Source organism: Chelonia mydas, chromosome 5 (genome assembly GCF_015237465.2).
Source record: "Chelonia mydas isolate rCheMyd1 chromosome 5, rCheMyd1.pri.v2, whole genome shotgun sequence".
Taxonomy (NCBI): Eukaryota; Metazoa; Chordata; order Testudines; family Cheloniidae; genus Chelonia; species Chelonia mydas.
In genome coordinates, this window is record NC_051245.2 from 110275854 (window position 1) to 110299028 (window position 23175).

The following is a 23175-nucleotide window of genomic DNA, read 5'->3' on the forward strand; positions in this document are numbered from 1 at the left end:
AACACATGCTAGAGAGGTACCCATGTGGATGACTATGATTTACAATGTGGTCAGAAGGAGGTTATGCAGAGAAGTCACATTATGTGTTTTTTACCAAGTGTGTCCTGGAATGAAAGAATTCAAATATATTTTTTTAAATGAAATTCAGTGTTCACCATTTTTGCTGGTTCCTTCTCTTTAAATATTGGCCTTCCCTTGGGCTTGGGCAGGGAAATTCTTCTCGTTTGTTTAATTCTCTTCACTTCCTGTGGACATTTTCTGGATCTCAAGCCCTCGCACAGACTGTTGTTCTGGAGTTTCCATCATGGCAGGGAAATCTGTTTTAATTCAAGAAGAAAAGTATTTTCACTGAAATTAAAAAAGAAAAGTCACATGAAGAAAGCATGAAAACATTTTTGTGCATATTAATTTGGTTAGAGTCTCCCAAGTCTTCCTGCACTTTTGTAAGAAATTTGAGATTTTAGCTTTAAATTTTTGAAAGACACCCTGCAAAGCAGAGAAAGCAGACTTACCGCAGCCCCCAGGTTGTAATGGGCTCTGCTCCCTATTCTCCCATGACTTTCCAGGGTTGTTGGGCATCTGTATTCCACACCCGAGTGAAATCCCAGGGGAAGATGTTGCAGGGTACTGAAAACAAATGAGCAAAACTGCAAACCCAGGATATGAATGAGACCATGCTTTTGGTCGCTCTTATTGAAGTTTCACACCCCCAGCAGCCATTGTTCCAGCTTGGGGCAGCCCTGACAGGGTGACTGTAATGGAATCACGCTGATAGGGACCGGAAGGGAGATCTGACAAAGCCCTAGAAGTGATGCAGACACTCAGGCGCACTGTTTGGAAAGATTTTGTGTTCTGTGCAGAAGCCATCGTGTCATCAGTTTCCCCAGCTTTCATCACAGAAATCATTTCCTCCTGCCTGCTAGTGGAATGATGAGGGGGAGCTTAAGTGGGGATGTATTGGTGGTGTTTTTCTCCCTTTCGTCCACCTGTGGTTGGCTTTCCCACAGGAAGACCTAAAGTCATAGATGATGGATAACACTAAATGGCTCTTAAGTAGATTAAAAGCTTCTTCCACGCAGCAGAGCTTCAAAACAATGTGATAGAATGATTGTCAGGCAGTTCTCCTCTGCACGATAGGGGTAGTGAAGAAGTTAGACTTTGAAGAAGAGTTTGTATGGCTCCAGGTGCAATGTGACCAGGTCAAGGCCCCTCTTCAGCCACTCCCCAAAATTGAGGTTCTGTTTCAGTGTGTAGCTGTGGATATTCTGGGTCCTTTCCCTAAGAAGACACCCAGAGGAAAGGTGAACACACTGACTTGCAGGGCCGCAAGGGCAGGGCCAGCACCTCCTCTTGCCAGAAGTTTCATAAAGATGTGTCCAGCTACTGAAGATCTAATCCTCCCAGAAGAAATGGAACAGTTTCATAGTGAGACATTCTACACCTCGTGGGAACAGCCTACACCTCCGTGTTCATCCTTATAATATGATTGTGTGGTATCTGATGCAAAGTTTGTTGTGTTGGGTGTCTTTGGAAGACTCAAGATGTACTGAGCATTGTGGTCATAGTGATGTGATAGTAATTGTTGTTACTGCAGTGTTATAGTAATGTTATAGGTTCTAATTTCATGTCTAGAGTTGTGAGGCTGAAAATGTGTCTTCATGGCTTAAAATAAGCCAAAGCAAAAACTCTCCAAGAGCAGAGAGGCAGTTCACGCCTCATCAGGGCATGTACGGGAGAAACCCAGCTCAGCCTCACAGGAACAAAGGATGCTGGCCTAGGCAGCAACAAAAGAATCTGTTGGACACTCCAGTGAGTCACTGCCCCCCGTTCCTGTGGACAGTTTGGGACTGCGATGGGGTAATGCTCACCTGACTTTGAAGTGGTGGGCGGAGGGGGCAAAGCCAAGAGGGAAGAAATAACATGATAAAAGGGAGAGATGTTTGCCATGCTCTTCCTCTCTCTTCCAGCTACGTCTACAGCCACCACACCAAGCCACTGAAGGGCTGATGATAGGGGAGAGCTTGGCTGAGGAGCAACCCTCCCAGAAGACGTGTAACATATTCATGGAGTCTCATTGTGATTGTGATATGTTTTCACCCAATAATATACAGAACTCCATTGGTGAAATGCTGTTGAACTAATATGGAAGCATAATTAGTCCAAATAATAAGATCCAAATTATGGTAATCTTTGCTCGTGGGCTACTTCACAGTAAGGCAGGGAGAGCTTGTATTGAACAAACTACTTGTATTTAAACATAGCGGAACACAGTAACCAGGGCCTGGACTAGTCAACCTAAGGGTGGCAGAATCTGGCCCAACATGAGAACAATGGGCCAGATCCTCAGCTCATGGAATGCAGCCTGGCACCATTGGCTGGCCCAATATCATTAGAAGAAAACAGATAAGCCAGAGTAGAAGTCAGTTACAATGATCGGTGTAAGAGGGTCAGAGCCAGAGCCTGAGAATAAAATTAATCTCCATATGGAGAGAGAGAGATGAACACTCAGAGATCATCCAGAGCTCTGAGATGATACTAATAGAGAGCCCCTGACTGAGCCAGCCCTGATACCAGAATGGGCCCCACCTGAGAGAAATTAGGTGATTCCAGATTTAACTGCTGAGTGGGCCCAGCTAAGGAAGGGCTGGAGGAAAGAAAATGCAGGGAGTCAGAAGGTACCTGCAGGGTCTTGAGTGAGCAGGGAGGCACCCAGAATAACCAGGGGACAGATTGGAAGACCTAGAAGGGAAGTAAAGAGGTGAGGAAGGAAATGGCGCAGGGAAAACTGCAATATGGGTAGAGGATTTGACGTAGCTGTGCAGTACAGGGCCTTGGGCTGTAACCCAGAATTGAGATTGGGACTGGATTCCCCTACTAGCCCCAAGGAAGTGGTGGCCAAGGGTAGCTGATCCCAGCGAGGGTGCTACAGGCTGAATGTGACCTCGGTGAAGAAGAGCTGTGGAGAGGGTGGAAGCTTTTCATTTCTGTTCAGATAGTTTTGAACTTTAGTTTGGATAGCTGACCCTGGAAGGATCAGGAAGGAATAGCTGACCCTGGAAGGAAGACTGTCCCCTGGCTGGAGGGATGAGTTATCTGAAAGAAACCACCACAGCCCCAGAGTGACTGGTGACCAGGGCTGCTACCCCACAAGGACACTGTGATGCCAGGCCTGGCCCTGAGGAAGTGTATCATGGTGAGTAAACCCTGTTACAATGCTTTTTCTTACATTACTGTAACTGCAGCATGTCTGAAACAATGATATTTTTGTAGTTTTCCTTGTCTACTCTCCTTTCCTACACCCCATGGCAAGCACTGTATCTCTGCCCTAGTCTATATCCGGCTCCTTCTTCCTTCAAAGGCAGTCTCACTGATGAAAAGGTGGCGGCAGTCTTTCAAAGCCAGTAAATAAATCAGCTATCTGCTTTAGAAGTAGGTTTTCCTGTTTGAGTGCTAGCTAACAGATCTTTTAGGGCCAAACCTCGTCATTTGCACCAAGTCTTATGCAAATCCAGAAACTACATGTAACTGACCAATTTGCCTTGCAAATAAATTTGCCTACAAATGTTGAGGAAACCTTTCAGGAGGTCTGTTAAACATTTGGCCCTGAGAGTCATACAAGAAAGGTAGAAATGTAAAACTTGTTCCACTTATTTGTCGCAGATTGCTTCTCTAATGTCCATGTCCAGCATATGTACGTGTGTCTTTATGACAACAGTTAAGGGACTGGGTGAATCCGCTTTAAATTGAAAAATCTGGTGGGAAGAGGGACATTGTCGGTAGCCTCTGTTTGCCCGAAGTTGGGAATGGGCGATGGGTTGGATCACGTGATGATTACCTGTTCTCTTCATTCCCTCTGAAGCACCTGGCATTGGCCACTTTTGGAAGACAGGGTACTGGGCTAGATGGACCTTTGGTCTGACCCAGTATGGCCATTCTTGTGTTGAATATGTTTCATTAAAGATGTGTTCAGCTTTTGAGGATCTAATCGTCCCAGAAGAAATGTAACCTTTTCATGGACTCTTGTTGTGCCGGTGCCCGACTCTGGCCGCAAGGGTTTCGCTACGTAGTTTACCTCATTCAGCTGCCTGATGACCTTCAAGGGCCCATCCCAGGCATCCTGTAGTTTGTCCATTGTCAAGGGAATGGGAACTGTCACCTGGTCCCTGGTAGCATAGGAGCAGGCACACGCTGAGCGGTCGTACCAGTCTTTTTGCTTCCGTTGGGCCCTGGCTAAATTCTCCCTGGTCAAGTCCGTGAGCTCAGCAAGCTTTTCTGGGAAAGTCAGTACGTATTCCACCACTGCTTTTTTCCATCTGGGGAAGCCTTTCCCTCCCATTCGTGCTTCATCAAGTCCAGGGGTCCCCTCACTCTCCACCCATAAAGGAACTGGAAAGGAGAGAACCCGGTTGATTCCTGGGGCACTTGCCGGTATGCGAACAGCAGGTGGGGTAAGTGCTTGTCCCAGTCCTGTGGGTGCTGGTTCATAACGGTTTTCAGAATCATCTTTAGGGTCCCACTGAACCTCTTCACCAGCCCGTTGGACTGAGGGTGATACGCTGAGGCCCAGGTGTGTCGGATCCCATGCCTCTCCCACAAGCACCGGAGCATAGATGACATGAAATTGGAGCCCCTAGTCTGTAAGGACCTCCTTGGGGAACCCCACTCTGCCGAAAACAGTCAGCAGTGCATCTGCCACAGTTTCTGCCTCGATAGAGGACACGGCCACCACCTCTGGACAGGGAGTAGTGAAATCTACCACCATCAGGTTGTATTTTTTCCCTGTCCTAGTTGCTTTGCTGAGGGGTCCCACTATGTCCAGGGTCACCTTCTGGAGAGGCTCCTCTATGATGGGCAGGGGCCTCAAAGCTGCTTTCCCTTTGTCCCGGGCCTTCCCCACCCTCTGGCAGGGGTCGCAGGACCTGCAGTACTTCTGGATGGTATCAAAGATCCTGGGCCAGTAAAAGTACGGTAGCAGCCTCTGCTTGCTGCACTGGATTCCCTGGTGTCCCGAGAGAGGGACATCGTGGGCCAGGTACAGTAGCCTGCGGCGGTACTTCTGGGGGACCCTCCTCCGGCTGGGCTCCAACCCAGTTAACCCTTTGAGGGCTCAGTTTGCTCATCCTGTCCCTGAGCTTTTGGCACTGGGTCCATCTGTGGGCCCCCCTGCCCACAGTAATTACACCTCAGGTCCAGCTGGTCCTCTTGGTGGGCCTGTCCCCCTGGGATTTCATTCCATATCCCAACCTGCTGTCTACAAACTCATCAGGCAGCTGCCCTGCATGGCGCAGGTCCTTCAGCCTCTTGTCCATGAACCACATCCTCAGGTCAGGGGGACGGAGTTCATATCATCGCTGCAGCCCCATTAGTTCAATCACATCCTCCTTGGTCTGGACCCTGGCCCTATTTACCGATTGGTGAGTGTATTTCCCCATCAGCGTGACCAGTTTCAGATAGGTCATCCCCTGGGTCTTCTGCACACTCCGGAACCTTTTCCTGTATGCCTCGGGGTCAGCTCAAATGTGCTCAGCAGGGCTTGTTTGAACAGTTCATTGTCCCCTGCTTCCACCTCATCTATCTGGCTGAATATCTCTATGGCTGTGGGACCCAGTAAGGGGGCCAGATGCCGAAGCCCATCGGCAAGCCAACCCGGTGCACATTGCAGGGCTTCTCAAAGGCAGTGAGGAAGGCATCTGTGTCATCCCCTTCCTTAAATGGAGGCAGTTTCAGTCCCATTTCCAACTCCAACCGTCTCAGCTCCACCAGCTGGGAACTCGGTCGGGAAGATCTCCTTCTGGTCAGGTAAGTGGATCCTGGGGCTGCCTGGCTGCTTTCAGCCCCTCCCACATCCCCGGTTGGGTCGGTGGCTGGGATGACCCCAGGGGCTGCCTGGCTGCTCCCAGCCTCTCTCGCGGCCCCAGCTGGCTCAGGAACAGGCTACTTAGCGTGATCATTCTCTTCCAACTGGGCAATCAGCTGTGCCTTGGTGAATTTTCCAATTCCAACGCGCAGCCCTCTCCCTTTGCACAGCTCTACAATGTCTGGCTCAGGATTTCCAAGATGGACTTGGCTGAAAGTCACCAATGTCTGTAATAGCAAGCTCCGTTCTACGCTGTGTTCCTGTTGACGACTAAATCTTCTGTTAACGCTAGCTAAGAGTCACCTCTGACTAGGGAGTTGGGGCACAGGGCCCTTTCACTTCCCCAGGACCCCGCCTGTGCGGAATCACTGTGGGAAGCGCACAGTGTGAAAAGGGGATGCTGAATGCTCTAAGGTCAGACCCAGGAAGGTCGAAGCTGTGTAAGCTTCTTGCCCTGGAAACACTATGGTGAAAGAGAGGAGGCATGCTCCCCCAGAGTCCTGACTGATTTCGTATGGAGTAGTTCCAGAGCGTCGCACAGTGACTCCGGGACAACTGGAATCAAAGTGCACCGCGTGGACAGAGAATCCTGCAGTAACTGACTGGAGAGCAGCAAAACAAAGGGGGATGAGCCAGAGACAGGCATGCTGGAATCTCCAAGAGGTGAAATTAAAGGAGGCGGAGGAGTCTATGGCTTAACCGGTGGCCCCAAGGCCAGAGGGCGGCCGGTGGCTGCAGGTTTTATGAAGCTGTTATGCTAAATGAAGGTGGGGAGGTAGCTCCCTTTTATGTACAGCCAGTTAGATGTAAAATCCATAGTAGCAGCTGTTCTCTACTTGCTTTACCTGTAAAGGGGTAAAAAGTCTCTTTGCAAAGCATAAGTGAAAGGAAGTGAGTACTCACCATGCTGGAACTTCTTAAAATGGAGGAAAAAGTCTCCCTTTGTCTGTCTGTCTGTCCTCCCAACTGGAGAGTTCAAGAAGGCAGCAGCTCTGCTGTCAGAAGTCTGGGGCCAGGTATGAAATATCATCAGTATCATACCTAGAAACTACTCATTTGAAACCCCAGATATCTACGTAGATCAGGTAATGTCTAGAAAGACGCGATTAGCTTTCTCTCTCTCTCTCTGTTTTTTTTTTAATATTTACCTTTTTTAAGAACAGGGTTGTATTTTTGGTGTCTTACGAGGTTTGTGCACATGGTTTTTACTTAGCTGGTGGCAACAGCTGATTTCTATTTTTTTTCCTTTTCCTTTCTCAGCTCTTCCCTGGAGGGGGAGTGAAATTATAGTGATAAACCTGCTGGTGGCATCAGATCTAGTCCACCTCTCCACCAAGTTTTGTGTAGATGGATCGTAGTTCTGAAAATACTCTTTGCCACTGAAAGGACTGGGGCGGGGAATCTAATGGGAGCAGAGCTGAGACAGATGCTGCAGATCTGTGTTTGGAGAGACCTTTTTGATCGGTGCAGAAACTATAGAATCTGCTGAGTGTGGAGATGGAACGACAGCCACTTCCATGAGTAAGGCTGGGGTCGAACCTGCTCCTCCTCCTTCCTGCCCACCATTGGAAGGATGTGGGAGAATTTCAGTGGGGGATATTTACACAGTTTTCCTCTCTTTTAAGAAATGGGAGCTGGGATTCCCCACGGGCATTGGCTGCTCCTTATGATACAGGTGATATTGTCAAAGAGCTCAACTGAATTCTCTACTCAGCATGGTCCCTTTTTTAATTCAAGGTCTGCTGGCATGAGTGGGAATAGTTTCTCTTTTGTGGCACAGAATAGGTTTCGGGGCAGTTAGACTTTTTCAGAAGAATTCAGTATTGTTCCTGGATAGTAACTGACTGATGTATTCCCCCTGTCATAAATATAAAGGGAAGGGTAACACCTTTCTGTATACAGAACTATAAAATCCCTTCTGGCCAGAGGCAAAACCCTTTCACCTGTAAAGGGTTAAGAAGCTAGGATAACCTTGCTGGTACCTGACCAAAATGACCAACGAGGAGATAAGTTACTTTCAAAGCTGGAGTGGGGGGGAGCAAAGGGTCTATCTGTCTGTCTGTGTGATGCTTTTGCCGGGAACAGATCAGGAACACTCTTCAGAACTCCTGTAAAAAGTTAGGAAGCAATCTAGCTAGAAATGCATTAGATTTCCTTTTGTTTAAATGGCTGGTAAATAAGCTGTGCTGAATGGAATGTATATTTTTGTAACTTAAGGTTTTGCTTAGAGGGATTCTCTATGTTTTGAATCTGATGACCCTGTAAGGTATTTACCATCCTGATTTTACAGAGGTGATTCTTTTACTGTTTCTTTCATTAAAATTCTTCTTTTAAGATCCTGATTGCTTTTTCATTGTTCTTAAGATCCAAGGGTTTGGGTCTGTGTTCACCTATGCAAATTGGTGAGGATTTTTATCAAGCCTTCCCCAGGAAAGCGGGTGTAGGGCTTGGGGAGATATTTTGGGGGAAGACCTCTCCAAGTGGCCTCTTTCCCTGTTTGTACCTTGAGGAAGTTTTTAACCTAAGCTGGTAAGAATAAGCTTAGGGGGGTCTTTCATGCAGGTCCCCACATCTGTACCCTAGAGTTCAGAGTGGGGAAGGAAGCTTGACACCCCCAAACTGGGGGCTGCATTTTAGAGGTGACAGAGAAGCTTTGATAATCCTCATTCTAACGCCCTATTCCCGCTCTCATTACTCACATGTAATTTTGTTTGTGGTGTGCACTCAAGAATGAATTTTGTCTGTGCTGTGCTCACACAAAAATGATGGAACCGAATGTGTGTGTGGGACACACAAATGATGAGCATTCATGGAAGCCCACACTTAATGGGCAGGGCTGATGCTTGTAAATGTATTGTGGGGAGGTGGTATGTGAAGGCACACAAACCTGATTGATGGAGTTATGAGCAAGCTAATTAAATGGTAACTTAACTGGTGTGTGTTTGAGGGTGTATACTGTCTTGATTGGTACCCTCTTCTCCCCTCCCCCACCCCTCCCGGAAGTAGTTTGGCCTCTTCCAGCACATCTACTCCACCAAACATCCACAACAAGAAGTTATCTGCTCGGGGAAAACAACCAAGGAAAAAGTAGCAGAGGAAAAAGAGGCAGAGATCAGGTGTGGTGCATGGTTTGTTACCGTGGAAAGACTAATTATACTCCATAGCTCCTTTTTTCCTATGGAAGTACAGTGAACTTGCACACTGATTCATCCGTGAATCTAAGTATGTTCCCAACTGGAAGCATGAACACCAGTAGGATGACAGGTTTCAGAGTAACAGCCGTGTTAGTCTGTATTCGCAAAAAGAAAAGGAGTACTTGTGGCACCTTAGAGACTAACCAATTTATTTGAGCATAAGCTTTCGTGAGCTACAGCTCACTTCATACTGTCTTTCCACAGTATGCATCCGATGAAGTGAGCTGTAGCTCATGAAAGCTTATGCTCAAATAAATTGGTTAATCTCTAAGGTGCCACAAGTACTCCTTTTCTTTTTACCAGTAGGATGGGTCACATACTATAAGTCACGTGGATAAGTACTTTCTGGACTTGGGGTTTTAAGGCTGAACAATAATAGAGTTTTTGGTTGGATTTTTTTTAACCAAATCACTACCACTCTGCCATTTTGTATAAAATAATAATTTATTCCAATTCATCTACGATAAAATATAAATAAGAGCAATAAATAATAGACTGATATAAATATCCTGTTACAAATATCATAAAATGATCTGAAACTATTTCCACAATGCACAAATAGAATAAATAGTCGCAACAGCTTTTAAAATTCCACTGCATCTCATTGTAAATCATGTCTAAAATGTTCATTGATTTCAGTTAGTCCTTCTAAAAAGCTTGGTATTTTTAATTTCTAAACTTCTTTGTGACTTTGTCCTGTAGTTGAAAACTGCATAATTCCGCTTGGATTCTCTTGCCAGCGCTGATGCTGAACTGCTTGTCTGCTAGAGGAAATAACTGGTATCTCTTCACCTTCATCCTGGTGAGCTGAAGGTCTGTCCTTCCGTCCTGGTAAAAGAGTCCCGCTTTCCATCATTACAACCAAACCTGTCTCAAGATACCCAGCTGGCTGATGAGTCTTTGTTGGAATCTCTGAACGGAACTCCCACCTCAGGTAGCTTGTTTGGAAGCTGTTCCAGTTCACATGTGTTATGCTGTTACACTGTGGTTATACTGCATGTTACAGTTCAGAGGTGAAATTGGAACAGATAAGAGATGAACCATAGAAATATAGAGCAAACACACAATGTCAACAATGTTTAAGGTCCAACCCTTTCTTTTAAAATTCTTAATTGTCTTATAACTTTTTTCCATCGATATCCTTCATTTTGCATTTTAAACCTGAGTAAATGAACAGAATATTATCACATAAAATGAAATTTGTGCAGTTTGAATTTCATGAGAGTGAATGTACGGCGTCATACGTCAAGCACTATGGAGTGTAAGACGTCACTGTGGGAAGAATCTGCAGAGAGGAGGGATTCCACTGCACCCGTCTGTCTTCACCTCAGTAGTTGCAGCATCCGGAGCTGAAATGAAATCGGAAATAGTTGAAACACAAAGGGAAAAAATATAATTTTCATTGAATTGATCTCAAGAAATTAAATGAAAATATCTTTTCCACACGTAAGCTCGCAAGTCTTTTAGTATGTTCATATTTTTTTAAAAAGTCTTTAGGAAGCTTCTCAAACCTTGGAATAGTAGAAATAGTTCTCATGAGGACAGATTAATTAATAGCCATGCTGATAATTGTAGAAACACACTACGTATGTCAAAGTCAGAGTACTTTGGTCATCAGATAATGATACTTCCTTCACTCCCATACCACAAAGTGCTGGTGAGGTGCCGAAGGATTCCACATATGTGTACTTTGTTGCATGGTCTGCCACTTCCCTACTGCACAACAGTACTGATATGTGAGAGATTATGAAGATGTGCAAAAATAAACAATAGTAGAAACACCAAAAAGTAAATCCATGTCACTGAAAATCCATTTCCAGGACAGGACAGGAAGAGCCTAAAGCTGCTGCCATGGAAATCAGTTGCGATTTGGCCACTGATCCTATAAAAGAAGAATCAGGCCCTATATAAGCAGAGTTATAAAATATCTGTTATCTCTGTTCAGCTGTATAAACTACCTTAATGTGAATTCATTTACTCCAGGGAAAAGTTTTCTACTGTACCTTAGTTACGAAGTTTTCGAGTGAGTTTGTCAATCAGTACAAAACATCTGTGTATTTCCATGCGAATGATCTCCCAGGCACACAGGCTGTATTGCTTTTCTTTCAGGAAAGCATCTATCCCCTGAAAGTATTTTTTCACTCTCCGACTGGTGATCTGGAGGTCCTGACTTTCTGGGTTGGTTAAGCCCTTCTCCATCTGTGCTCTCAAACATGCCTCCAGCCGCTGAATTTGCTGGTAAAGGCCATTTTGGAACTTGACTATGGAAGTGGCATCCCAGGCACTTTGGGTGAGGTTTTTGCTAAAGATGTTGAAGATCTCTTGGAGGATCTCTTGAATTACCACCTTGGCATTCTCCTTCTGGGCCACTGGGAGTTGGAGGACATCCTGGGTGGGTTTGAAAGCTGCCCTTTCATTTATGCATTGTGAGGGGAGATTTCCGCTCACATTCTCCAGAAGCTCCAAGCTCTCTTTGTTCACTTTGTTCTGCTGGAAGTGAAGCATGGTACAGAGCTGAGATGAGATTTCAGTGGAGAAGAGCAGTATGAGGCAAATGTGCAGCAAACACCTGGTGGTCATGCCGATGTCTTCCACTTCTTTTCTTTGTGTGAACCTTAAGCCTGGAGTTTGTTGAGGGTCCTATGTAGACTGCTGTGTCTTTCCTTCATGTCTCTGATTTTAAATAATTGGCTGCAGAATTTTTGTTTCATCATTTTCTGGTTTTTTTTTAAAGGTTTTTCCCTCCTGGAGGGTTCATTCTTTTTCTTTCTGTATAATTCCCTGCTTTCTAGATTCTTTTACCACGCTTCCTCCTTTTTGTATTGTTGTGAAAGTGACCAAACCCCTTTCACTTATGCTGGATCCACATACATACAGGCTTTTCATGATGCATTAATTTAAAGATCTAATTTAATAAGATCATCCACACTTCAGAAGTGGTAGTGAGAAGACCACCAATTCATCAAACCCTACACTTTTCTCATTGATCACTTCCTGCATTTGACAGACAAAACTAGTTTACAAAGTAACAGCCATGTTAGTCTGTATTCGCAAAAAGAAAAGGAGTACTTGTGGCACCTTAGAGACTAACCAATTTATTTGAGCATGAGCTTTCGTGAGCTACAGCTGACGAGCTGTAGCTCACGAAAGCTCATGCTCAAATAAATTGGTTAATCTCTAAGGTGCCACAAGTACTCCTTTTCTTTTTGCGAAAACTAGTTTAGGTATATTTAAAGTTTTGAGGCCTGGAGGAAGTGGGAGGAAAGGGTTGGCCTCAGGGGAGCTGGAACAGTTTGTGTAGTGGGGCTGTTGAGAGCCATTGAACCAAACTGTAAACCGTGAATATGAAGGAAACCACTTCAAGCCAGGGGGTATGGCAGCACCTATGTTAGGCCTCCCAAAAATAATGGTAAATTACAACTTCAGTCATGCAACCTGAAAAGCACACTTAATATGTAGACACCAGAAAATATCGGTATCTTCCTTCGAGGAAAACACAGGAGATAGAGAGTGAGCTCTGAGAGAATGGAACCTTTTTTCATTTTTTGTTTACTTCCAGATCTCAATGTATATACTGTAGCTGAGCAATCGATGCAGTTAGATGGTGTGAACATGTTGTCCTATTGGTCACTCTGAGTAGCTGTCAGTGGTGAAAAATGGAGGGTAATTCGTAAAAGAGGATGAGCAATTAGTTACACATACTAGAGAGGTACCCACATGGATGATTGTGATTTACAGTGCGGCCAGAAGGAGATTATGAAGAGAAGTCCTGATTTGTATTTTTAACAAAGCATGTCCCTTGGTATAGTCATTCAAAGAATTTTTTAAAAATCAAAATCAGTGTTCACCGTTTTTGCTAGTTCCTTCTCTTAACTTTTTTGTTTTCTCCTTGGCGTGGGCAGGGAAATTCTTCTGCTTTGTTTTAGCCTCTTTGTTTCCTGTGGTCACATTTCATTTTCTGGTTCTCTTCCCCTAGCACAGACTGTTGTGCTGGATTTTGCCATCGTGGCAGGAAAATGTGTTTTCATCCAAAAAGAAAACTCTTTTCACGGAAATTAGAAAGGAAGAATCACAGGAAGAAACCCTGAAAACATTTCTGTGCATATTAATTTGGTTAGAGTCTCCCAAGGCTTCCTGCACTTTGATAAGAAATATCAGAGTCTTGCATCAGCTACATGAAAGTTTCTGAATAGTGCAGAGAAAGCAGACTTACCAGAGCCCCCAGATTGCCATGCACTAACTACGCTCCCTATTCTCGCATTACTTTCCATGGGTGTTGGGGACGTTTATCCCACACGAGGGTGAAGTCCAGAGAAGATGTTGAGGAGAGAGGGAAATAAGTACTGTAGTATGAATACTAGGAGAGGATAAGGTAACAAAGTAATCACAGGGTAATGTGGGGCGGGGGAGCCAAATCATCTTTTTCAGTAAATGTATACGGTGACAGCAATTTTGGGGCACTGGAATACTTGTTGTTGTGTGGCTGCTGAAAGCCAGTGAACAAAACTGTAAACCCTGCATATGATGGAGACCATGCATTCACTTGCTAATATTACGTGATGCTGCTCAACCCCAGCACCTCTACTTCCATCTTCCCTGCAGCAAGTAGGCAAAGAACCAGTCTATTATTTGAGAAAAGTTGGTTACAAGGGCCTCAGAGCCTGCTGCAGAGGATCCATGCAGGGGTAGAGCCCTCTGCTTATGCCTCTTCCCTGTACCACATGGAAGTGTTTGTAGGGCGAATTGAGGTGCCGTGGAGTCAGATGCTTTTGCACCCAGTTCCCTCTCGGGGTGTTCTCCATACAGTTATGATCCATGTGTGGGGCCTGGAACGAGCAGACGCGCATTGAGCTGGGGCAGTGCTACTCCAGGTCTGGTGGGTGCATCTCTCCATGTCAGCTGCACAAAAAGGACACCTACAGAGAGTGTCTGAGGCAACTGCAGTGTGAAGGAAGCCCTGGTTTCATGGCTGTAATGGAACCTCGCTGACAGGGACCGGAACGGGGCTCTGAGTGGTCCCAACAACTGATGCAGAAACTCAGTAGCTCTGTGTGAAAAGACCTTGTGTTCTGTGTAGAAGCCACAGGCTCATCTGCTTCTATGATGAAGGCTGGGGACAAACCTGCGAGTATCCCCTCCTGCCTGCCAGCGGAAGGATAAAAGTGAGCTAAAGCGGGGATGTATTATTAGCATGTTCCTCCCTTTTTATCCCCCTGTGGTTGGCTTTCCCACAGGAAGGCCTGAAATCTTAGATGATACATGTCATCAAATGGCTTCTTCAATAGATGAATGGATTGTTTTCCACATAGCACAGCTTATAAACAATATGATGGGATGAATGTCAGGACGTTCCCCACTGCACTCCATGAGCAACAAAGCAGTTAGAGTCTGAAGAGTTTGTATGGCTCCCAGGTGCTATATGAAGGCCATGTTCCATCAGAGGGGGGGATACATTATGGGGGTGGTGATTTTGTATCCTTGACTTTTTCATGCAGTCTAATTTTGCTCTCATTATTCTCAGATGATTGTGTTTTGTCAATATAACCTTTGGCTCCAACTACATGAAGGAATGAATGAAAGGAGAAATATTTGGGCAGGAAAGAACTTGGACAGCTGATGGCTACAGTTCTTGGAAAAAACTGCACCATAAGAAAGGAGAGGCATTTGTTTTAAGAGTTAACTCCTTGTACATGCCTCTAAACCAGCAGGTCCCAGACTGAGTTTCCTGAATCAGTGGCAGTACATGGAGTACTGGGTGATGGTCTTCAGAGAACTGGCAGATCCCACGTTCCTTTAAAGACCGCTAAAATTATATAAATGCGTTTCTAGTACTACCTTTCTTTGTAAGCATTTGGTGTACCTGCCACACAAATGTTACCTGATCCTGAATGGGAGGGGAAAGGATCAATTTTTGTAAGATGAGGCCCACATAATGAAATGTTTGAGAATCCCTCAGCTAAAGAGAACAGAGGGCAAAAGCTTCTGCAATGCTGCCATCTGTTGACTGTGAAGAATTTAGTCTCCTACTAGAGACACCATAGTTTGGACTGTGTTACAAAAGGGATTTGAAATGGGAAATACCTTCCTCGTTTTTTTCCCAAAGGCAGGTTTCCAATCAGTGTAAAAATTCACACACACTTTGTTTTTTCACTATTTGAACATTTAATGTAATGGTTGTTTGACTTCTTTAAAAACTTTTAAATAAGAAATCTCCAGATTTACAGTGTGGCTTAAATTAATGTTAGACAATGATGGGACTAACTAATAGCTCTTCAAAAATACTATCTACATACCCAAACTTGGCAACGAGATCCTTACAAGATTTGGTCCAATGGATGGTTTTTGTTTTTGTTTTTGTTTTTTTGCTTTCAGGTAATTTTTAGTCATTCACAGCTCAACTGAAATTTTGATGCACTGTGCTCCTCCAGCTGGTGGTTGTTGGTGCAACATACAGTCCCTAAGCACATACGCTTGATTTGGGAGCACCCGGGGGAGAGCAAAGGGAAGCAGCAGCAGATGCTTACAAGCCTGAGTGACAGGAGGGGTTGGGTATGTACAAGCTTGATGGTGTTTGTGAGCCAAGTGTACGCAAACCTGACTGGTGGAGGGGGAAAATTAAACCCACATAACCCTTCCTGATGGTGGTGGTGGGGGAGATACGGAGTCTGCGCACATGGAAACCTGACAGTTCACACACATCTCATTGGGGAGGAAGGGGACAAGCAACTTTGTACCACGACAGCCTGAAGTCTTCGCCTTAGAATGCCTGTGTCTCCATCCTCCCTTTCATTTCATCACAATGAGCTCCTGCTCCAAACACTTGCAACTACAAATGTTGTGGGTGAAAATGATCTGTTAATGGGCAGAAACACAAAAGCTGCAGAGTTGAGGTTGTGGTGTGTGGTCTGTTGGAGTGGTCAAACTAATTACCCAAGCTATTTTTCTTATGGAGTCACTGCTGAATCAGGGTTTATGTTCACAATGTACTTGAGCATGTTGTCAAGTTTAACTACTTATGTCAAAGGAAAGCTCGTGTACTTAAAGTTAGGCAAATGTTTACAAGTCCTTTGCTGAACTGGAGTCTTAACGGAAAACAAGAGAAGATTTTTATTGGGTCTCTGTTTTTTTAAAAAATCTAATTAGTACAAATCACTACTGCTGTAGGTTGTTATTTTGTAGAAATAAATATTTATTTATAAATATTATAAAACCTCTGAAAAAATAAATAAAAGCAATACATTAATATTGTGGATAAATATAAATGGATCAACATAAAAACACTTTTACAAATCCAGTAAAATGATCTGAAAATCTTTTCACAGTACAGGAAAAAAATATATATTTGCACTAGTTTAAAATTTCAGAATGCCTAATTATAAGTGACCTAGAAACTGGGATATTCTTCTTTCTTTGTTATCCTTGCCACAAAATACACCTCCAGAAGTTTCCCTTGCTTATGAGTCCATGTCAGGATCTTTCCATGCGACTGTCGTTCCAGGCAGCTTGTGAGGGTATTTTGCATGAGATGTAGGCAGAGGTGAAAGTAAGGCGGTCCAGTCCGGTCCAATATAACGGCAAGAGCCGGTACACCATGCCATACCAGACTGGCTTTCTGAGGCTGGCCATTTAAAGGGTCTAGGGCTCCTGGCAGTGGCCAGAGCCCCTGGGTAGCGGAGGCAGCTCAGGCCATGATTTGAAAGGCCCTTTAAATCCCCACCGAAGCCCCTGGCTGCCACCACTACACCGGGGGCTCTGGCAGGGGGCTCGGAGAGCGATTTAAAGAGCCTGGGGCTCCAGCCGATACAGGGAGCCCCAGGCCCTTATCATCTCCACCAAAGCCCTAAGCCCCGGGGTAGCGGAGGCAGCCGAGAGCCCCTGGGGCTCTGTCCGAGATTTAAAGGGCCCGGGTCTCCACTGCGGTAGCGGTGGACGGAGCCCTAGGCCCTTTAAATCACCCCCGATCTCCGGGACACCCAGCCGCCTCTGCAGCTGGTAGCCCGGGATTTAAAGACCTGGGATTTAAAGGCTGGGCCTCTTCCGGTTGAGGCCACACCTCTTCCGGTTGAGACCTACACCCTGGTCAGGACTCTGTCATACCGGTAAGTCCTTTAAGTTACTTTCACTCCTGGATGTAGGAAATCTGTTGGAGGATGTCGTGGATGGCCACTTTGGCAGTCTCTTTCTGGGTTGCTCTGGGCTTGAGAAAATTTTGGGGCCATGTTAGGTGTCTTTCTTCATTCTGCCTTTGCAGGAAAATTATCCTTCCATTTTTTTTGGAAATTGTCCTGGTTCATATTTGTTATGCCGAAGCAAAGCCTGTTACAGTAAAGAGATAAGATTTCATTTTTAAAAGCAGCCCAAGGCAAATTCGGAGCAAACGCGTAATATCAATGATTAAGAAATAGTAAGGTTTTTCTCCTTCGGTTCAAATACTACGCTGTCTTCTGCAATATTTTCAGCAAAATCTTCTGTTTTACATTTTCTCATGTGAATAAATCAGTCTTGGTAATGGCAAGGAGGCTATAAATAGTGCAGTTGAAGTTTGGCAATTTGCTTAATTCAAGATGGACTGAGAGAAGTCTCGAAAACTGCTGATTCGAGAATCAATTTAGAGAGGAAGGGCTCCAGTGGAGGTGCAGTTTCATTCAGCTGTTTTCATAGCATCATTACTGGAAGCATCATGTGCTGGAATGAAAAAGGGGAATGGTTCAAACATGGAGAGATTCAAACGCCAAATAGAGGCCATCTTTTTCTAACCAGATGTCAAATCCTAAATCCTGAGCCTTAGTGCACTTGTCATCTTGTCACAATTTGTTGTTACTAAAGCTGTTGAAGTTAGGGGTAAACAAAAGAAAGAAAAGCAGAATAAGAACCCTCGGTGTCCCTAAGTGCAAAATGAGTTGATGGGATAGAAGAGTGTGAACACAGACCCCCCGTTTTCTGGTGTCCTAACTGGAACGTTGTCTAACGAGGCAGTTGTTGAAAGGGGGCTTCTCACTGTTCTTTTCCCCAACTTAGACACTTACTGGTCAAAGATCTATTTGGCATAGTTAGTTATCACTTAACAATATTTTGTCTTTAGTTAGCAGTTATGATATATTTGTATATTTTTCATATAGAATATTGTGTGTGGTAGAGAAGCACTAAATTATATGCTACTCTGAAAAGATTTGAGCACGCGTTTGAAATAGCTGTATGCATAAAATTACTGTGGGAGAAAGATTGGGCGCGACGTATTAGGAGTTATAACCCTTTCAGCCATCTTTCACCAGCTGTTTTATTCAAATAATATTATTTGAGTTTTTCTAGGAAAAAAGAAAAGATGGTACCTTCATTTTCAAGTCTCTTGGTGAGTTTGTCGAGCATGAGGAAACATCTGGATATTTCCACACGGATGATCTCCCAGGCACACCGGCTGTATTGCTTTTCTTTCAGGAAATCCTCTATTGTCTGGAAGTATCTCTTCAGTTTGAGGCTGGTGAGCAGGAGGTTCTCATTTCCTGGGTAGGTTACCTCCTTTTCCATCTCAGCACTCAAACACGTCTCCAGCTTCTCAATCTGCTGGTGAAGTCCATTTTGGAATTCCTTTATGGAAGTCCCATTCCAGGCAGCTTGGGTGAGATTGTTGTTAAAGATATGGAAGAGCTCTTGGAGGATCTGCTGGATGGCTACCTTGGCATTCTCTTGGTGGGACAGTCGGAGCTTGAGGATATCTCTGGGCTTGAAAGCTGTCCCTTCATTTAGACATTGGAAGGGAAAGTTGCCACCCATTTTCTCCAGACGCTCTAAACTCTCGCTGTTCATTCTGGTTTGTAGAACATGCAGCCTGTTACAGTCCAGACATGAGATTTCCCTGGAGAAGAGCAGCACGAGGCAACATTGCAGCAAACTCCTGCTGATCATGATGATGTCTTAGATTCCCTGTGTTTGTGTAGAACTTGAGCAACTGGTGTCTGTTCAAGGTCTTCTGTAAACTTTTGTGTTTTCGACCCCTGTCTCTGAATTTAAGCATTCTGTCGGAAAAGATTTTTCTTTCATCACTTTCTACTTTTCAAGGTTTTTTCTGCTTGAGGTTTTTACTTTTGGTTTCCTTCTTTTTAGTTAGTGGAAGCGAACAAGGCATTAGAAGAACCAAATCACAGCTGGTAACTACTTTAATATTACTGAACCCCAACATTTCTTTCCTTCGGTCCCCCCTGTCCTCTTAGATAAAGAAAATGTAAAGAGTAAGAAGAATATGATGATGACCAGTGTCATCCAGTTACAGGTTAGAGTAGGGACCTGTCTGTCTGCTCCCAAGTTCCTGTAGTTATCACTGCTAGGCAGGTCTGAATGTCTGTCACATCAGCAAGACTATCCATGCTTTTAAGTGATACCAATGACTTTTGGCAGATGGGGGGAACTACTGCAGAGCTTCTTTTTGCTAGACTCTGCAAATAACAGCAGTGAAGTGATGTGTAAAGCTGCTGTTCCTTCACTTTGCCAGCAGGTGGAAAACTTTCCCTTTCTGGTGTGGCACTCAAAATCAGAAAAGCCTGCTATGCCCTGGCTGTCTCATTCCTTCCTTCCAGCCTTTGAGAGGGAGTAATACTATAGGGACCTCTTAATATTTGATAAGCCTGGAAAGAATTCCTGTGGGAGATTGGGGCCAGAGAAGTCTCTATTAATCTCTTGCAATTTCCTGGCCATTTGAAATATGAGAGATGAAAAACGATGTGTGTAGGCCAATACCAGAGGATGGACAGAGAGCACTGAGAAACTGTGAGGTTTACTTAAGAACCTGATACCAGTTGTGAAAAGCCCAAGGAACAGGTACAGTTGAAGGGTGTGAACATGCTGTCTTCTCGGGCACTTCTGAGTAGTTCCCAGTGATGTAGTGTAGTGACATGGAAGGGAGTTGTCCAAAAAGATTGTGTGGCTGGTAATAAATACGCTAGAGCGACTGACATAAATGAATGTCACTTTCAAATGTGTTTGCCTTTTCACCATTCAAGCTTTATTCTTTTTTCAATGTGCATTTCACTGAGCTTGGACATTGAAATTCAAGTGGTCTGATGAGTGAAGTTTGCAGCCTTCTTTCTGTAGCAAGTTTCACTTTCTGTTTTTCATACCATAGCACTAGGCTGTCATGTTGGAGTTTCCATCAGTGAAGGGGAATGGTTTTTCAACCCAAAAATTGAAAAGGAATGTTTTCATATTAATTTGAAAGAAGGAAAAGAAGAAAATATGAACATATTTCTGTTCCTGTCACTTCTTTTACATCTCCCTCTCCCATCACCTCGAGCACTTTTTAAAATCATAATCTAGAGTTTTGCCTAAACGATTTGGAAATGTCACTTTAAAGAATGCAGTTTATTGTACATAAGTATACCACATAAGGGACCCAATCATACCAGAGGCGCTGCACCCCCATTTTGCATTTACTCCACTGGGAATTCTGCGTGTGCATTTCCTGGCAAGTTGAAGCTTCAGGAGATAATAGTTATGTGAAGGAGAGAAATTAAATAATCTGAATTTAAGCTTTTCCTGTTAAATTAAGAAAGCTATGGGAGGAAAGACACATAGTCTTTCAGCATATTTTCATCAGTAATGAGCCTGTTTTCTGGGAAAGGTTAGATGGAGACTGAGCTGGTTGAAATATTTGCTCGAATTTGATTAAATCCTGTCCATTTAAATTTCAGTGAAAATAGCAGGAAATTTTATTGGAATTTTTTTTTCTGTGTGAGCCAGCTTAATTTGAATATGAAATAAGAGATTAGTTTAGCCCATTTTCCTGCTTGCAAATAATCTGCAAAGAAATTCAGAATTTGCCAATGTATTTATTTTAAATGATATGACAAATGATTTATACACATTCCGCTCTGATTGCTCAGGACCTTGTCACCACATCTTTTCCCTTTGCTGTTCATAATTTGCTGCTTGTTCTGTGTGATGATTCACCTGAGTCAATGCTATTGTGTCTGTTCCTGGGATGGTTGCCTTCAAATTCAAAACTGCTTTCCAGATGGCTGCAGGAACTTTTCTGGAGAAAAGTCTCTTTAAAATATGTATTTATATGAGTGTTTCTTATACTTTCTGACTACAGAGATATTCTTTTCCAACAAAACTCACACGTACAAATATTTCAGAAAATGTTTACAAAGGGCCAAACATTTTTCATAAAGGTTTAATCAGTCTCAAATGTTCAGGCTCTGGCTGAATTATGTGGTTGGCAGCGCTACTGTTGACTGATAGCTCTTCAGAACTACTATCCACCTACACCAAACTTGGTAGAGAGGAGGATCCTCACTAGATCTGATGCCACCGGCAGGTTTATTACTATAATTTTAAATGTTGAGTTTAGGTAATTTTTAGGCATTGTTGATGTTATAACTGAAAGTTTAATCCATTCTGTACACCAAACTGGTTGTTGATGGCAAGGAGCACACACTACTGATGTGGAGGGTGTGGAGGGGTGGCACCAGCTGGTCAGAAAACTGGGGGATAGAATTGCTGACTTGAGTGTACACAAGCCTGATTCATATGGCTTGATTTGTTTGTGTGTGTGTGTGTGTGTGTGTGTCAGGCGGAGGCCGGGGGGAAAGGGGGAAGTCTCTGTAAGACTTGTTAATTTTAAAGTGATATTATGAAGTTGTTGTCATGAAATTTCGTCATCATAGGAAACCTCTTTCTATGTGTATCCATCTGGTTGGACAGGACCTCGAGAAGGTACTCACTAGGCTGAGGACAATGGGAAACCAGTTGGGAAACTAGTTTGGTGAAGTTGGTGTTAAGGAGAATGTGGGTTAGGAGTGGAAAGTTACCGAAGGTCAACAAAGAGACAGATGACAAAACCAAAAGGTTCTAAAAGAAATCACAGGGGGAAGACCCACAGGACATTTGGGCAAGAGGAAGGAAGGGGATGAACTGGCCAAGGCCAGGTTATGTGAGCTGGAGGAGAATGCTCTGTTCTTGTGCATATAAGTGATGCATTGCAACAGAAGGATGTTGGATGACCCCAAGTGATTCTGATAAAGGCTCACAGAATGGCCTGGTCTGTTGAGGAAACTGAGGCAGGGAATTGCGGATAGGGTTTACAATTTTTGGTCCATTTTCTGTATTTTCCGAGTGATTAATTAAAGAGAAATAGTGTGTTAGAATCCTGTGCAAAGTGTCTCCGTATTATACTCTAGACGTACTACATGGCCCCTGGAAGAGGTAAACACCTCTGGGTATATTTCTGGGAGAGGACATGTTAAAGCACATTCTGAGCTTCAAAGACTACCCAGTTGACATGTTGGATGAGCCCCCACTTGTAACGCCGACAGGCTGAAGTTGTCAGCAGGCAGGATTGAACCTTGGACATTTGAACCTTAGTGTATGAGCCTTGACTGTGTGAACATGTGATAATGCGTCTTAAGCCAGGGTTGTAGCAGACTCCTCAATCTCTAAATGGTTGAGGTGCCAGTAGAGGGTGACAGAGCACCACACCATCCAGGCACGGATTGTATATTTCCCCTCGCTGAGGAAGCCCAAGCCAAGCATCGGAGACTTCCCAGCTGATATCTCAGCTAGGGTGACCAGACAGCAAGTGTGAAAAATCGGGGCAAGGGGTGAGGGGTAATAGGCATCTAGAAATGACAAAGCTCCAAATATGGGGACTGTCCCGATAAAATCCAGCTGTCCAAAAATGACACTTTAAAAGGTTGTCTGGGGCAACTGCATGCAGCCTGGAGCAGCCGTGGGAAATACTACTTGGCACTGAAAAGACGGGGGCAGAGAATCTAATGGGACCAGAGCTGAGAGAGGTGCTGCAGATCTCTGTGTCTGGAGAGACCTTTTTGATCGGTGCAGAAACCATAGAATCTGCTGAATGTGGAGATGGAACAACAGCCACTTCCATGAGGAAGTCTACGGACAAACCCACCCCTCCTTCTTCCTGCCCCTGAGTGGAATTCTGTGGGAGAATCTCAGAGAGAGATATTAACATTTTTTTCCTCTCTTTTAAGAAGTGTGAGCTGGGCTTTCCCACAGGCATGGCTGCTCCTTATGATATGGGTGATATTGTCAGAGCTTAGCTGAACATTGCGTTCAGCATTCCCCTTCTTTTATTAAAGGTGTGATGGAAGGAAGGGGAATAGTTTT

The 23175-nt window shown here is 44.3% G+C and overlaps 3 protein-coding genes across 3 annotated transcripts in view; all 3 read right to left on the reverse strand.

Annotated features, from left to right (window-relative positions):
* Nucleotides 1-11055: 11055 nt before the first annotated feature.
* On the reverse strand, nt 11056-13284 carry LOC119566688 (interferon beta-like). The gene is made up of 2 exons (XM_037903080.2): nt 13265-13284; nt 11056-11665 (listed from the first exon to the last, which is right to left on the reverse strand). The coding sequence occupies exons 1-2, from the start codon at nt 13282-13284 to the stop codon at nt 11056-11058; spliced, it is 630 nt and encodes a 209-aa protein (XP_037759008.2).
* A 4408-nt stretch (nt 13285-17692) lies between these two features.
* LOC119566689 (interferon beta-like) lies at nt 17693-18966 on the reverse strand. The gene is made up of 2 exons (XM_037903081.2): nt 18381-18966; nt 17693-17736 (listed from the first exon to the last, which is right to left on the reverse strand). The coding sequence occupies exons 1-2, from the start codon at nt 18952-18954 to the stop codon at nt 17693-17695; spliced, it is 618 nt and encodes a 205-aa protein (XP_037759009.1). The 5' UTR covers nt 18955-18966.
* A 3480-nt stretch (nt 18967-22446) lies between these two features.
* The window catches only part of LOC122465767 (interferon tau-2-like), a 2058-nt gene continuing 1329 nt past the window's right edge, over nt 22447-23175 (reverse strand). The window contains 1 exon segment of the mRNA XM_043546247.1: nt 22447-22601. Coding sequence (XP_043402182.1) covers nt 22447-22601 — 155 coding nt within the window.